Raw genomic sequence first — 16,580 nt, 5'->3', positions numbered from 1 at the left:
CCCAGCAATGACACTGACCACCAGTGGGACCAGCCAAGCCCCGAGCTCATTCAGCACAGCCAAAACCTCTACATCCTTACATTCACACACTTCCTCCACACACCATCCTGAAGTCACCCCAACTTCTACCACCGTCACCCCCAATCCCACCAGTACAGGAACCGGCATCCCTGTGGCCCACACCACCTCAGCCACCAGCAGCAGGCTACCCACACCCTTCACCACACACTCTCCACCTACAGGGAGCAGTCCCATCTCTTCCTCAGGTCCTGTCACTGCAACATCCTTCCAGACCACCACGACCTATCCAACCCCATCACACCTTCAGACCACACTTCCCACTCACCTTCCACCTTTCTCCACCTCCTTGGTGACTCCAACTACTCACACAGTCATCACCCCTACCCATGCACAGATGTCCACTTCTGCCTCCATCCACTCAACGCCAACAGGCACCGTTCCTCCACCGACAACACTCAAGGCCACAGGGTCCACCCATACAGCCCCACCGACGACGCTGACCACCAGTGGGACCAGCCAAGCCCCAAGCTCATTCAGCACAGCCAAAACCTCTACCTCCTTACATTCACACACTTCCTCCACACACCATCCTGAAGTCACCCCAACTTCTACCACCGTCACCCCCAATCCCACCAGTACAGGAACCGGCACCCCTGTGGCCCACACCACCTCAGCCACCAGCAGCAGGCTACCCACACCCTTCACCACACACTCCCCACCTACAGGGAGCAGTCCCATCTCTTACACAGGTCCTGTCACTGCAACATCCTTCCAGACCACCACGACCTATCCAACCCCATCACACCCTCAGACCACACTTCCCACTCACGTTCCATCTTTCTCCACCTCCTTGGTGACTCCAAGTACTCACACAGTCATCACCCCTATCCACGCACAGATGTCCACTTCTGCCTCCATCCACTCAACGCCAACAGGTACCGTTCCTCCACTGACAACGCTCACGGCCACAGGGTCCACCCACACAGCCCCACCAATGACGCCAACCACCAGTGCGATCAGCCAAGCCCCGAGCTCAGTCAGCACAGCCAAAACCTCTACATCCCTACATTCACACACTTCCTCCACTCACCATCCTGAAGTCACCCCAACTTCTACCACCAACAGCACCCCCAATCCCACCAGTACAGGAACCGGCACCCCTGTGGCCCACACACCCTCAGCCACCAGCAGCAGGCTAACCACACCCTTCACCACACACTCCCCACCTACAGGGAGCAGTCCCTTCTCTTCCACAGGTACTATGACTGCAACATCCTTCCAGACCACCACGACCTATCCAACCCCATCACACCCTCAGACCACACTTCCGACTCACGTTCCAACTTTCTCCACCTCCTTGGTGACTCCAAGTACTCACACAGTCATCACCCCTACCCACGCACAGATGTCCGCTTCTGCCTCCATCCACTCAACGCCAACAGGCACCACTCCTCCACCGACAACGCTCAAGGCCACAGGGTCCACCCACACAGCCCCACCGATGACGCCGACCACCAGTGGGACCAGCCAAGCCCCGAGCTCATTCAGCTCGGCCAAAATCTCTACATCCTTACATTCACACACTTCCTCCACATACCATCCTGAAGTCACCCCAACTTCTACCACCAACATCACCCCCAATCCCACCAGTACAGGAACTGGCACCCCTGTGGCCCACACCATGTCAGCCACCAGCAGCAGGCTACCCACACCCTTCACCACACACTCCCCACCTACAGGGAGCAGTCCCTTCTCTTCCACAGGTACTATGACTGCGACATCCTTCCAGACCACCACGACCTATCCAACCCCATCACACCCTCAGACCACACTTCCCACTCACGTTCCACCTTTCTCTACCTCCTTGGTGACTCCAAGTACTCACACAGTCATCACCCCTACCCACGCACAGATGTCCACTTCTGCCTCCATCCACTCAACGCCAACAGGTACCGTTCCTCCACCGACAACGCTCAAGGCCACAGGGTCCACCCACACAGCCCCACCAATGACGCCGACCACTAGTGCGACCAGCCAAGCCCCGACCTCAGTCAGCACAGCCAAAATCTCTACATCCTTACATTCACCCACTTCCTCCACACACCATCCTGAAGTCACCCCAACTTCTACCACCAACATCATACCCAAACCCACCAGTACAGCCACCAGAACCCCCGTGGCCCACACCACCTCGGCCACCAGCAGCAGGCTACCCACACCCTTCACCACACACTCCCCACCTACAGGGAGCAGTCCCATCTCTTCCACAGGTCCTGTCACTGCAACATCCTTCCAGACCACCACGACCTATCCAACCCCATCACACCTTCAGACCACACTTCCCACTCACATTCCATCTTTCTTCACCTCCTTGGTGACTCCAACTACTCACACAGTCATCACCCGTAGCCACGCACAGATGTCCACTTCTGCCTCCACCCACTCAACGCCAACAGGTACCATTCCTCCACCGACAACGCTCAAGGCCACAGCATCCACCCATACAGCCCCACCAATGACGCAGACCACCAGTGGGACCAGCCAAGCCCCGAGCTCATTCAGCACGGCCAAAACCTCTACATCCTTACATTCACACACTTCCTCCACACACCATCCTGAAGTCACCCCAACTTCTACCACCACCATCACCACCCATCCCACCAGTACAGGAACAGGAACACCCGTGGCCCACACCACCTTGGCTACCAGCAGCAGGCTACCCACACCCTTCACCACACACTCCCCACCTACAGGGAGCAGTCCCATCTCTTACACAGGTCCTGTCACTGCAACATCCTTCCAGACCACCCCGACCTATCCAACCCTATCACACCCTCAGACCACACTTCCCACTCACCTTCCACCTTTCTCCACCTCCTTGGTGACTCCAAGTACTCACACAGTCATCACCCGTACCCACGCACAGATGTCCACTTCTGCCTCCATCCACTCAACGCCAACAGGTACCGTTCCTCCACCGACAACGCTCAAGGCCACAGGGTCCACCCACACAGCCCCACCAATGACGCCAACCACCAGTGGGACCAGCCAAACCCACAGCTCATTCAACACAGCTATGGCCTCTTCTTCCTTCATATCCTCCTCGTCTTGGCTGCCTCAGAACTCTAGCTCAAGGCCACCGTCATCACCTATCACCACACAACTCCCCCACTTGAGTTCTGCAACCACTCCTGTTTCCACAACTAATCAGCTGTCCTCCTCATTTTCTCCCAGTCCTTCTGCTCCCTCTTCTGTTTCTTCTTATGTGCCCTCCTCCCACTCCTCTCCCCAGACTTCATCTTCTTCTGCTGGCACATCTTCCTCTGTCGTGTCCGCCCCCGTGCACTCCACAACCTTGAGCTCGGGCTCACACTCCTCATTGTTCACTCATCCCACGACTGCATCAGTGTCTGCATCTCCTCTTTTTCCTTCTTCTCCAGCTGCCTCTACTACCATTAGGGCCACTCTCCCCCACACTATCTCCTCTCCTTTCACCCTCTCTGCTCTACTCCCCATATCCACTCTTACCGTGTCTCCCACCCCATCCAGCCACCTAGCCTCCAGCACCACTGCATTTCCGTCCACGCCCAGGACCACGGCCAGCACCCACACCGCCCTTGCCTTCTCCTCTCAGTCCACCACCTCGCGGTCCACTTCTCTCACCACCCGAGTTCCCACATCAGACAGCTTTGTGTCACTCACCTCGGAGGTGACGGGTATTCCCAGCTCTCCAGTCACCAACCTTACCACCAGGCACCCTGGTCCCACCTCGTCGCCTACCACGCGGTTCCTGACCAGCTCCCTCACTGCGCATGGAAGCACCCCTGCTTCTGCCCCGGTATCTTCTCTCGGGACACCTACGCCCACCTCACCCGGTAAGTGGCATCTCTGTGGCCGTCCTCCTGGCCTCACCTCTGTGCTCATGACTCCTAGGCAGCCCCCGCCTCAGCTTACCCCTCATGGTCCTGTGATCGCAGGACCACACGCCTGTTCCCCGCCTTCCCTACACGCCTGCCAGGCCTTTCCACTCTCCTCTCCTGGGCACCCTCTATGCCAACGCTGTCCTGGCCAAGCAAGTGCCTGGCCTCCCCGTTGGGCCTTCTTCCCCAGCTAACCTTGAACTTTCCCTGCACTGGCTCACTCATGCCCAGTCACTGCTGCACTCCTGGCCTCCCCTCAGAGTGGTACCTGCCAAAAGCCTGCCCCTTTGGGTGCTCAGAGGATGTCAGGGCTGGCCAGACCCCAGGGTTCAAGCAGCAGAGCCCTTCCTCCAAGTGCAGAGAGAGACACAAAAGTCTGGCACAGCCCCTGCATCGCCCCGAAGGACCTGTTGAAGGTGGAGCTGGACCTGGCAACCAGGGCACCTGCTCCTTGGTGCTCATGCCAATTCTCTGGGCCACGGCTGTTCCCGGCCCATGCCTGCGAGCAAGTCCACTGCTCCCCAGGCCATGGGATACCTGGGACAGAGCACACCTCAGGCCTTGTCCACGTCCACCTCACTTCACATTCCAGGGATGTCCCTCCCTTCCCTCCTGGGCGTTCCTCTCACAGCAACCACCCAGGGACTAGGTCCCTCGCATGCATCGACCTCCACCAGGCGGCAACGCCACAGTTGCCTTCGTGGTCTCTCACATGGGTGGCAGCTCGTTGCTGCAGGCTGAGGGAATCTTGGTTTGGGTCCCTCCCTGAGACCAGGACTTGGGTGCAAGCTGTAGCCAGGGAGGTGACCCCAAGAAGCAGAGGTGAGGGAGCAGGAACCAGCTCGGAGGGGAGGGCAGTTGGGGACGGCAGGGCCTATGGAAGCACCCAGAGTCCTGACCCTCCCCGAGAAAGCCCTCTGCAGCGGGCAGGTAGGCTCCAGGCAACCTGTCTTCTCTGCAGCCAGGAAACGAAGCTGGGAGCAGCCAGGGGAGGGCACACGGGCAGCAGAGTCCAGCCTTTACCCCAGGACTCCTTTTCCACTTTTAAACCCACGCTCCCCAGTGGCGGTTTCTAATGCCGACGCTGCTACTGCCCACGTCGGTCCACCCTGCTCCGTGCTGCCTGCCACGTACCCAGGCCTCTCGCTGAGGCTGGCTGTCTGGGCCTTCCCCGCGGGCCCCCACCCCGCCCCTTCCAGGAGCCCAGACCACGGGGCCTGCTCCACTTCCCTCCTCCCCAGCTGGTGCACATGGAGCTCCCGCAACACCATCTGTCCCGCTCTGGGGTCACTGACACGGTGTCCTCGGCCCCCCTGCAGGTCCTCGGTCTGGCCAACCAGAAATGCCCATGCCCACAGGTCGGTGTTGAGGCATCAGGGAAGCTGGGGCCCAAGGGTGGCTCACACAGGCCCAGGGCTCAGTATCTGCTGAGTCTGCTGAGAAAATTCTCTACCTTGATGGACTCCAGCAGAGCGACTTTGAGGGGAAAAAACAAACTAGGATGTGGCTGGCCTTTGCCTTTGTGTGTGGCTGAGGTCTGAGCTCTGTGGGGCTCCACAAGGGGAGACCACACCTTGGGCAGGAGAGTCCAGAGACAGGTGGGGACCCCGGTCTCTAGCCAGGGCTTCCCTCCCTCCTGGCTCCATGCCCACCCTGGGCACTGCTAACCGTCCACTCTGCTACCAGGGGTCTGCAGCGTGCGGGAGCAGCAGGAGGAGATCACATTCAAGGGGTGCATGGCGAACGTGACGGTAACCCGCTGTGAGGGCGCCTGCATTTCCGCTGCCAGGTGAGTCCACAGGTGGGAGGCCTGCCCCACGTCCAGCAAGGTGCTCACAACCCCACCCCAGAGAGGTTCGGGCACCCCACCCAGGCACCTGCTGCCCCATCAGGTGAGCCACTCTGCGCTCCATCTGCCCAGCACCGCCCTGGCCCCTATGAGCCGGGACCTCAGCAGGGAGATCCAGGCCTCTGTAGAGCAGCTGCCCTGGGGAGGGAGGGGCCTTATGCCCCTGCAGCAGCCATGACCCTGCTCTGTCCTGACTTCTCGGCAGCTTCAACATCATCACCCAGCAGGTGGACGCCCGCTGCAGCTGCTGCCGCCCCCTCCACTCCTATGAGCAGCAGCTGGAGCTGCCCTGCCCAGACCCCAGCACGCCTGGCCAGCGGCTCATACTCACCCTGCAGGTGTTCAGCCACTGCGTGTGCAGCTCTGTGGCCTGTGGAGACTAGCAGGGTCGCTTCCTGCTCTCCTGGGGCTGAAGGACTGCAGATGACAGACAGGAAAACACCCACCAGCCCCCTTCCCGCTTATGCCGGCAGCTGCTTTCCTGGTCACCAGGCCTGGCCCCCAAGTGCCCTGGGCCGTGGCTCACCTGGGGTACCAGTGGGAGAGGGGCTGCCAAGCAGAGGCTCAGACCACCACACTCCTGCAGACCCTGAGCCAGCAGAGAGGGACTGCAGCGGGCAGTGGCCACAGACCCTCCCAGGCACACAGGGCACTCCCGACCACCCCTGCCCACTGTCCAACACCTCCTAGCCCCTGAACTTGGCCCCAGCCCTGCTGGGCCCAGAACCCTGCAGATGAGGTCACAGAGCAGGCGCTCGACCAGACCCATCAGGGGCGAGGAGGGCACAGAAACCTGTGCCGAGATGGGGGCAAAAGGCCCAGGCAGCCACCGGCACAGAGAAGAGGAGCTCCCCAGAGTCAGGGAGGGCAGAGGGTGGCAGTGAGGGCAGGGCAGCCACCCCCACTCCCAGCCAGGCAGAAGGCCCCCGCCAGCACCACACCCATCCCCAGCAGCTTGTCCTTGGGAGAGAGTGTCACCCGGCCAGAGACTCCAAATAAACTGGTTCTTGTCAAGGCACAGAGGCTGGTCCCTGAGCACTGCTTTTGCCTCTCCCCAGCCCCTTAGTAGGCACCTGACCCACACCTGCACCCTGCGGGCCCCTGGGATCTGCGATTGGGTGGGGCTGCCCCCAGCAGGGTCTGGGCTGGTAAGAGAAGCTGCCTCTGGCCTTGGGCCCCTGCCCTCCCTCCGCTAGGACTGTTCTGTCTCTGGCAAAGCCCACCGTCCTCCAGGGGCCACCCCCATCTGCCCGAGAACCCCTTCTGCACCATCTGTGGTCGGATCAACTGGAGGATCCCCACGGGGCCTCCCATTCCCCAGGAAAGAGCCCTGTGCTGCACCTCAACACACTGTACAGCGGGGAGCCCTGAGGCCAGGCTGGAGGGGTTCCCACATGAACTGAGTCCCAAAAAGCTCCACCGCACACCCAGAATCAAACTGGGGGAGCAAAGGGCAGGTCACTTTCTGATGCCTGCTGCCCGTGAGCCCACATGCTGAAGGACAGGCCAGGGACCTTGGGGTCTGTGCCTCACACGGCCCCCGGGGAGCTATGAGGGTTACGTGGGATGCCTTCCCCCCAAAGAAAGCACATGATCCGGGGTGCTGTTCTAGCCTTTATTTTTCTGTGATGAGGAGGGCCACACCGAGGGCCCCTCTGCAGCGCCACACAGGGAAGCGGTGCCTCGGGGAGCGGACTTTCCTCTGATGGCGGGAGGGGTCAAAAGATGCAGGAGATCCACGACAGCACACGCGGCCTGCAGGTGCAGCACACGGGCAGAGCACTGCCCAGCAGCTGCAACAGGAGAATGAGGGCCACACCACCCAGCTGCAGCACAAGCCCAGCACGGAGTGTCACGACACCTGGCACCGCCAGACCCAGAATGGCCAGTGCGAGAGGCGCACGCCACTGACATGGCTAGACTGTGATCAAAGCCCGACACGCCAGAAAGAGAGCCACAGACATCGTGGGATGCACACACCACACTGCAGGGGAGCTGTGGAGACCCTGATGGGTCCGTGAGCCCCTGCAGCTGCCCCAGGGACCCGCACAGCAGGCAACTGAGGGCGAGGGTGAAAACCCTCAAGCACGTGTGGCCACCCACCCTCCCTGCCTCCACAGCATGTCAGGAAGCTGGAACCCATGCTGGGTGTGTTTAGGACAAACAAGGCCACCATCCTAGGGACAGAGCGCAGGGCCCCAGCTTTGGCTCCTAGACCGGCCCCACTCTCTTGCCTCTCAGGTGTCAGACGTGCAGCCTGGGTGCTGAGTCCAGATGACAGGTGAGACACCAGCCGCAGGTGGCACACGACATGTGGCCACTTCCTGACCACACAGAGGCTTCCCTCCTCCACAGCCTCTCCAGAGACGATTGGACGGGGCCGGTGGAAGGACTCAGGCCTTCCACCTGAGTCCTTCCACCAGAGTGGCCTGGGGACGCCCACTCTGACAGGAAAGAGACGAGCACACCTCTGAGTCTTGCGCCACCAGCCCACACTTTACCCTGGAGTCCTGGGGGCCCCGCGGGGCTGGCAGGACGCTCCTCCCCTGGCTGCACATCTAAGGCCTCGGCGACTGCAGGAGCATAACAGACGCCCTTCACAAACAAGAGCTGGGGAAGGAAAACAATTACATCCAGCCAGGACACGTGGTTTTGCCAGAAGTCATTACAAATACAAATGTTTCTAAATTCTAGATTAAAATCCTGCCTGGGAAAACTGTCCAGCTGGGACTGCAGCAAAACCAGGGGTAGCTGCGCTCCTCCCAAGGGCCCAGGACGATGCCAGGTGTGCAGACACCAGGAAAGCCACACACCGAGGCTCAGCCCACGCCACGCGCGGCAGCACTGCTGCTCCCAGAGGCTCCGAGGCGGGGTGGGCGGCAGCACAGGCCATCTCAGTGACACTCCCACAAACGCCACGTTCACGCCAACTTCTAATTTCCCTTTAATTTGTAGATTTAACCACAGAACTGTCTCGATTTTTATAAAAATTGATCCCAAGATCCACCTTCTGCCGTGGCTGCCGCAGTCCAGGCTGAGCTTTTCCTCCTGAGCCACACACGTGTGTTCCTGTCCAGCCCAAAGGGGAGAGGTCTGGGGCAGCGGGGCGGGGAGGCGCCTTGTGCTGTGGCACTGGACACAGGGTGCTCATCTGCAGGATGGCCACGAAGACAAACGGCACAGACGAAGACAACGCAAGACACACGAGCCTGGTCTTCCATCCTCATGACTAAAACTGCGCTGAGAGCAATTCACATAATCTCTGAGAAACGGCTTCCTTACTCGTCCGCAGCGTGAGCCGGTACATCTGAAACAGAGAGCACAGCGGGTCAGCGGGCATGCCGAGGCTCACACAGCCCTCAGGTCCAGGACCCGCCATGCAGAACGCTGTGGGCCACGCCCAGGGAGGAGGCACCCACAGCTCGGCAGAGGCCTGAGCACCACACACACTGTCAGCACGAAAAGTGAGGGATGGCATGGGAGCGCCTGGCACCTCATACATAGCTGGTGGGAGTGTGAAGTGGCATGGCCACCTGGAGAAGCTGTGGGACGGCTTCTCGCAGCACTAACCACACACAGGCCCTGGGCAGCAGCAGCACTCCTGGGTGCCGCCTGAGTGAAACGGAGACAGGTGTCCGTCGACAGAATGGGACGTGGTGAGAAGGAACAACGCGGTGACAGAGGAGCAGCTGGGAGAGCCACCGCCCAGGGCCAGGCTGCTCCATGGTGGGACAATGCTCCATGGTGGCCAGCTGTGGGGAGGCTGGGATGCAACCACGTATTGATGGGGTGGTGGTCAAACGGGCACACAACATCTGTCAAAACTGACTGAGCTGCACTAAAGAGCTACACATCTCACCATGTACATTGTGCCAGAATAACAAGCAACTCAAGTGTGTTCAGCCATTTCCTGAGGGCCTGACCTGGGCTTGCAGGTTCGGCTCCAGGCGCAGCAGGCATCCGATCTGGGTGGTTTTCGTGTGGATGATTCCAGCTCCCACGAAATTCGCAGGATTGGGATCAACTTCTTCAAGAAGTGCAGAACCAAATCCAATGATCTGTCCAAAGAAACAGGAGAATGAGGACCCTGGCACAGGGTCGCGGGCAGCGCGTCCCCCGGGGCCATCCCTCCAGACCTGACGCTGAGTCGGGGCTGCGTGTCCCCCGGGGCTGTCCCTCCAGACGCACTACCTTGGCTTTGGTGACTTCTGTGTCCATTGGGTGCTTTGCTTTGAAGATGTTCTGCACTTCCTGCTGCGGACTGTGAGGAATAGCAAAGGCGAGTGTTCTCAGCCAGGCCAGAGACCAAAGCCCATCTTTCAAATGAGCCCCATCCCCACCCCCGACCCCTACAGGAAACAGGTTTCTCACTTGCTCAACTGCTTCCAACGTTGAAAGAAATCCTGAGAAGCCATTTCTGTTGGCTGGAAGAATTTGTTGAGAGTGATGGGCAGCTGCACAGACACGTTCTGGAAGGTGCCCCCATACCTGCCAGCAGCAGCAGCAGAAAGAGACAGTCAGCTTCTCCTCTGAGAGCCCCAGGGACCAGGAAAGAGCCTGGAGTGAGAAGCATCCCCACCTACCGCCACCCACCAGAGCGGGTCGGGGGGGGGGGGCCGAGCCTTGAGTCCCCAGGGATCATGTGTGGCTCAGTGTCCAGTGTCACCCACAGACAGGAGGACAGTCCAGGGCCGCATACTCAGGCAGGATGTCCCTGTGCCTCACTTCTCCCTATTCATCTGTTTCCCAGAACTCCAAGTCTGTGCAAATAGTGTGATGTTTTTCCTTTAAAAAGGCAAAGGCATTTGCACAAAGAATGAAACAAAAATTTGCCCGTCTATGTTCCCGAATTCTACAGTATACAATCTTAAGTTCTCTGTATTTTTAATGTTAGCAAGTGTGCTTTTCTCAACACCCCTAACCTTGCAGACACCCGGCACGGGGCGGGCTGACTGTGTACACGCTATTTGTAGTCACTGAAAAGTGACAGTAATGAATGGTCGCAACAGGAAAATCCTCTGCTTTTAAAAAATAAGCAAAGTGGTATGATCTGAGCTCAACTGAGCAAAAAACGCACCCCCCAGGCCAGGATCCGAAGGAAACCAGCCGCCTTCACCCCACAGCTGTCATCTGGTACCAAGCCGGGCAGGTGGCGCGGGGGCCCTGGCTGTCTGCCACCCCATGAGGTGGGCCCCACGGTGCCCAGAAAGATCCTAGCAAGGCCCCATGTGGGAGCTGCCACCTGCGTCCCGGAGCCCAGGGCTTCGCCTCCCCTTGTTTCCTGCGCTCTGCAGAGCTGGGGCAGCAACAGCTCAGGCCGCATCCATGCACCGTGAGCACCGCATGCCCTGGGTCCCCTCAGGAAGGACACGGAGGCACAGTCATGGAGCCCAGGCACACAGCTCAGGCGCCCACACACGCCTTGGCCCGGGGCGCACAGACGGCTCTTACCTGAACTGAATGTTGAGGACTGGCGCCTCCGTGAAGTCAGACACGCACTCTATGTTGACCACCTGCTGCACCTGCGCGCCCCCCTCCACAGTCGGGTCCACGGGCTTGGTCTGCAGGTTCAGGTGTGCGTGCGTTAAGGAATCCAGCTGAGCAAGCCCCAGTGGCAAAAGCGGAAACGGGCCAGGCTACAGCCCCAGCAGGACCCGTGGAGGCAAGCACAGTCACCACGCTCCAGGACCACCAGCTACGGGTCGAGGGGCGGCCACACCACCCAGCCCTGCCCTTCCACCCAGACAATCCTCAAAACACTGTCTGTTTCTCACGCTTCCAAAATGGCTCCTCCATTTTAAAAAGTCACTTAGATTATATACTACTTGTCTGTTTTCACTCTGAGCCTCGGCTCTGGTTCTTACACACACAATTTTTGTCACCGTTAGCAGAAACTGGTGCTTAGTAGCACAGGAAAACTTTGAGAATCCCGGGAATAGCAGGCTCCTGAAACAGCGAGACGCAGAAAAGAGCCCCCGCTGCTGGGACCAGAGTTGTTTTCATGCCGGAAAACAAGGGTTTGCCTACAGCCTCTCCTGAAGAAACAGTGACAGCAGCAAAGCTGGGTCCAGGAGGCAGCGGGGTGCAGGCCTCTCCTTCCCTCTGGGTCGTGTGCCGCCGGCCACTCAGCTGCTGGGCTCGCTGCCGCCTCGAGCCAAGTGGACCCCGAGGGAGAGACCCCTAAAGAGGGGCGCAGCAGGAGTCAGAGCTTCCACTCCAGATTCCAAACAAAGTCTCTAATACACGTGATCCTACATGTGTATTTTTAATGACTGTTTTGAAACAGTTAGCTTCAACAGTCTGCATTAAAACATGTTCATGTTAAAATGAACACAGACCAGCCAGTGGCAAGGAGGATTCAGGTCACTGACCATAAATCCCCAGGTGTCACCATCTCTGGTCAAGCTGGGGTCTTCACGCTAACTCTATTTGACAGGCCTATCCTTAGAGGAAGAGACGTTAGCATCTCCCTCTTTTAGCTGGGGAAGTTCTAGTAACACTTCTGGCACTACGAAGGGAAAATCTTCAGTCTAAAAGCTCTGCCAGAAGCACACACAAGCTTGGCTGGGGTGCGCACCGTGCTCCAGTCCCCGCCGGCGCCTCCCATGCTCGGCAAGCAGCAGCTCTGTGAGGCTTCGGAGAGGAGGGATTTAAGATAATGTCTTTAAATCCATTTAGAGTACATTCAGAGTAAGACCAGCTGAAAAAGAAAGGGACTCAAACTGGCCAAATGGAAGGGGAGGAGGCATGTGCATACTACTTTTAGATGCATTATCAAAAGTTGACGCTCCAATATGGAAGACTGCCTGTTTTCTTTTTGCTGCCCAGCACCATAGGCAGATTATGATTGCCTGATTTTCATATAGCATCTGGAATTATCTTGCTATTTTAACAAAATAAGAAAACCAAAAAACTTCCTCAAAAGCCTCCTCTAAGACCCACATTATGCTGTCTGTGGGCATGGGGCAATGAAGCCAAGGATATTAGGCTGAAGGTCGTCTGAACAGATTAGTGTTGGGGTAAAGTTTAGGAACTGCGTGGAGGTCTTATTACCATAAAAGATAAACATCCGACCTAGAAGGAACAAAAACAATTTTTTCACACACATCATTTCACACTTACTCTGAATATTTACCTGGAAAAACAAGAGCCCCCCACAATCTTCAGCTGAATTTAAGTTCACTGTTGTGACGTATGACCGTTGTTAAAATGAAGAACAAATTTTTTCCAGTTTTACAACGAGCACACCAGTGTTGGAAACAGGGGCTGGGTATCTCCTCCACTCAGAGGTAACTTCCGCCCTCCAGCACCCTCCTCCCTCGGCCCCTCCTGTGCACCCACACGGGACGGATGAAATCACACGCGTATGCACGGGGAAGGACCCACAGAACGCCCCGTCTGCAGGCTGGGCTCCAGCTGGAGGGGTCTGCCAAGCATCTTTTCCAGGGACGCCACAATCACACAGGCCTCTGCCGGCCCCGCCCCATGACTGCAACACACAAACACATGCACCGGCCCCGGCTGCCTCCTGTCAGGGGACCCGGCTGGGCATGCGTCCAGCACAGCACCAGTGTTGCACACTAGCCCTCACTGCAGCGGCTCATCCACAGCACAGGTGCACATTTAGGATGTGTCGCTGTTTTTATTTATATCACAATAAAAAATTTTTGTGAACATTTGTATACCCCTTGAATTCAGAAAGGAAATCTCAAATATTTTGAGAAGAGTAAACAGTTTGGCATCACTCCTCCCACAATTTAAAAACCCAAAACCAACACCTAGTGAAGCTATCATGGCCCAGAGCTTAAAAACTTAAACCAGGACTAAAAGCACCATCTGTTTTCAATGCAGCACTTCCCACAAGAATTACTCTGACAACCCTCACTTTTCTAACAGATCCCTGGCGGGCAGGGGACTAATTCTCTTTTTTCATACTCTTTCCATGTTTTTCACAGACGAGAGACAGAGCAGTCCTCAGGAGGCTCAAGGCAGGCGCTGAGAGGAGGCAGGTCCACAGCCAGGGCCCCTGCAGCCACAGGGTTCTGCACACAGCATTTTTTTACACTCAAAGGTTTTTTTATGTCTTTCTTCTAAATTGTGGTAAAATACACTAACATTCACTTTCCTAGCCATATTTAGGTGTACACAAGGGCGCAGGAAGTGCATCCACACTGTGCAGCTGCTGCCACCACCATCTCCAGAACGTTCTCATCTTCCCAAACGGAACTCTGTCCCCATTAAACACCAACTCCCCATCCCCCTGGCCTAGGCCCTGGCATCCCCCAGCTACGTTCTGTCTCTACGAAGTCACTGCTCTAGGGACCGCATGAGTGGGGCCACACAGGATTTGTCCATGTGTCTGGCCCGTGTCACTGAGCACCATGTCCTCGAGATGCATGCGTGCTGCTTTATGCATCAGAATTTCATTCCTTTCTGCCATTTGATGGCTGAATAATATTCCACTGCATCGACGGACCACATTTTGTTTATCTAGTCATCCAGCCATGAACATCTGGGCTGTTTCTAACTTTCGGCGATTGTGAATAATGCTGCTATGGACATGGGTGGACAGGTACCTCTTTAAGACCCAGCTTTCAATTCTCTGGGGTCTGTACCCAGACGTGGAACTGCTGGGGCACAGAGTAATTCCATCTTCTTTTGTGTTTTGAGGAACTTCCCACAGTACCTGCACTACTGTACATTCCCACCAGCGGCGCACAAGGCTCCAACGTCACCACGCCCTGCAGACACTCCTTTTCCTTTTTGGTTTGTTTTGATGTATGCATTATTTATGGATGAATGAATGAACGAACGAACGACAGGGTCTCGCTCTGTTGCCCAGGCTGCAGTGCAGTGGCAAGATCTCAGCTCACTGCAGCCTCAAACACGTGGGCTCAAGCGATCCTCCCACCTCTGCCTCCCAAGTAGCTGGGACCACAGGTGTACACCACCACGTCTAGCTAATTTTTGTATTTTTTGTAGAGATGGGGTCTCACAATGTTGTGCAGGCTGGTCTCAAACACCTGGGCTCAAGTGATCCTCCCACCTCGGCCTCCCAAAGTGCTGGAATTACAGGCCTAAGTCACCAGGCCACCAGGCCAGTGTTTATTTATTTATCTATTTACAGAGTCTCACTCTGTTGCCCAGGCTGGAGTGCAGTGGCATGATCTCGGCTCACTGCAACCTCCGCCTCCCAGGTTCAAGCGATTCTCCTGCCTCAGCCTCCCGAGTAGCTGGGACTACAGGCATGCACCACTACACCCAGCTAATTTTTGTATTTTTATTAGAGACAGGGTTTCACCATGTTAGCCAGGCCAGTCTCGAACTCCTGGCGTCAAGTGATCTGCCTGCCTCGGCCTCCCAACATGCTGGGGTTACAAGCGTGAGCCACTGCACAGGCTGCCTGTTTGTTTTATAACAGCCGTCCTGGCGGGGTGAGGTGGTATCTCACTGTGGTTTTGACTGGCATTTCCCTCATGACTTTGTCCATCTTTTCAGGTGCTTATTGAGCATTCCTGTATTTTCCCTGGAGAATGTCTTTTCAACAACTTTGTACCCACCCCCACCTCCCCGCCACCCCCTCTGGTTGTAGAGATGGGGTCTTGATGTGTTGCCCAGGCTGTTCTTTTGCCCATTTTTTAATTGGGCTGCTTTCTTACTGAGTTATGGGAGTTCTTTCTACATTCTGGATATCTATCCCTTATAAGTATATGATTTGCAAATATTTTCTCTTAATTTCCCATATTTCTAAGAGATGGTTTCATTAAGTAATTAAAACACATACCTAAATTCTGCCGAAATTCAGACTTAAGTCCAATTTGAAGCAGTTGGTTTTCAAACAACACACCATTGTTTTTACAAACAAACCTAGGGGAAAAGGGACAGTATATGTGTCACTCAAAGCCACCTGAAGAAAACACAAGGGTTTGTTGTGGAAAAAAACTCATAGCACGAGGAGGCCAGAAAAACCTCTATGGGACACAAGGGAAGAAAAAAGTGGAAAACTATTCCAAGGACTATCCTGACAAACAGCCACTGGAGGAGGACGGTGAGCAGGGCGCAGGGACGCGGACACAGCCCCGGTGAGCCCTGTGAAGTTGGTTGGTGCAGCTGCTTTTCAGGAACATGCTGGTCCACATGTAACGGCCTCTTGCGGCCCCAGACAGGACACGGGCGTGAAGGTGCACACAGCTTCTGGCCACACCACAGACTCCATCCAACACGGGCGCCGAGCTTCCACCCAGTGAGGGCCTCGCCATCAGAGCCTGGCTGCTCCCCGCTGATGCACACGCATGCACGGGCACCTAGCCATCCGCCCACCAGCAGCACAGCCCTGCAGGGCCCTGGGCACCCCCATCTCCCCTCTGGCCTCTCCTCTCACCCCATGCATGGTTAGTGTCTACACTGCACAGAGAGCCCAGGGTTTTGCTCACCACAGGGCAGCTATCTACACTACACAGAATTAGGGGAAAATAAAATAGCGTTGGTTAGCTTTCATTTGTGTTTCTCTCAGAAGAGCTTCAAGTTTTCTGACCTCCTCTAGGAAACTACAAGTCCACAGTGACCTGGATCCAAAAGAGAGGAGAGGGGGGCAGGGCAGTGGCAGAGGGCTCCTAGGTGAACCCAGCACAGAGATGGATGTGGCACTGATTCAGACCACAGGGTGGGGAGGCAGGAGGTCATGGCACCGCCCCCTCCCCCTAACCCACCCCAGTGCCTAAGAAGCAAATGCTGCGCAGCAGCAGCCTAATTCTGAAATCTCCACCTCCACCTGCGCTGTCGTGGAGGCG

At 56.8% G+C, this 16,580-nt stretch overlaps 2 protein-coding genes across 3 annotated transcripts in view; one reads left to right on the top strand and one right to left on the bottom strand.

Annotated features, from left to right (window-relative positions):
- The first annotated feature begins 7 nt into the window (after positions 1–7).
- On the top strand, positions 8–6,803 carry LOC129048549 (mucin-6-like). The gene is made up of 4 exons (XM_054523995.1): positions 8–23; positions 243–3,896; positions 5,628–5,730; positions 5,996–6,803. The coding sequence occupies exons 1-4, from the start codon at positions 8–10 to the stop codon at positions 6,171–6,173; spliced, it is 3,951 nt and encodes a 1,316-aa protein (XP_054379970.1). The 3' UTR covers positions 6,174–6,803.
- Positions 6,804–8,721: 1,918 nt separating this feature from the next.
- The window catches only part of AP2A2 (adaptor related protein complex 2 subunit alpha 2), an 85,331-nt gene continuing 77,472 nt past the window's right edge, over positions 8,722–16,580 (bottom strand). For both annotated transcript variants that reach the window (XM_024254421.3, NM_001131556.1), the window contains 7 exon segments: positions 15,575–15,657; positions 12,775–12,864; positions 11,242–11,365; positions 10,162–10,278; positions 9,982–10,051; positions 9,714–9,848; positions 8,722–9,097 (listed from right to left, as the gene is read on the bottom strand). In XM_024254421.3, the coding sequence (XP_024110189.1) occupies positions 9,020–9,097; positions 9,714–9,848; positions 9,982–10,051; positions 10,162–10,278; positions 11,242–11,365; positions 12,775–12,864; positions 15,575–15,657 (697 nt within the window). In that variant the 3' untranslated portion in view covers positions 8,722–9,019.

Source organism: Pongo abelii, chromosome 9 (assembly GCF_028885655.2).
Source record: "Pongo abelii isolate AG06213 chromosome 9, NHGRI_mPonAbe1-v2.0_pri, whole genome shotgun sequence".
NCBI classification, from domain to species: domain Eukaryota; kingdom Metazoa; phylum Chordata; class Mammalia; order Primates; family Hominidae; genus Pongo; species Pongo abelii.
The sequence above is the reverse complement of the archived record's forward strand: the minus strand, read 5'-3'. Positions and strand labels throughout refer to the sequence as shown.

Excerpts from the sequence above, each read along its gene's own strand:
- LOC129048549 (XM_054523995.1), top strand. Across the intron at positions 3,897-5,627 it reads ACCTACGCCCACCTCACCCG|GGGTCTGCAGCGTGCGGGAG; the intron begins GTAAGTGGCATC and ends CTCTGCTACCAG. Across the intron at positions 5,731-5,995 it reads GCCTGCATTTCCGCTGCCAG|CTTCAACATCATCACCCAGC; the intron begins GTGAGTCCACAG and ends ACTTCTCGGCAG.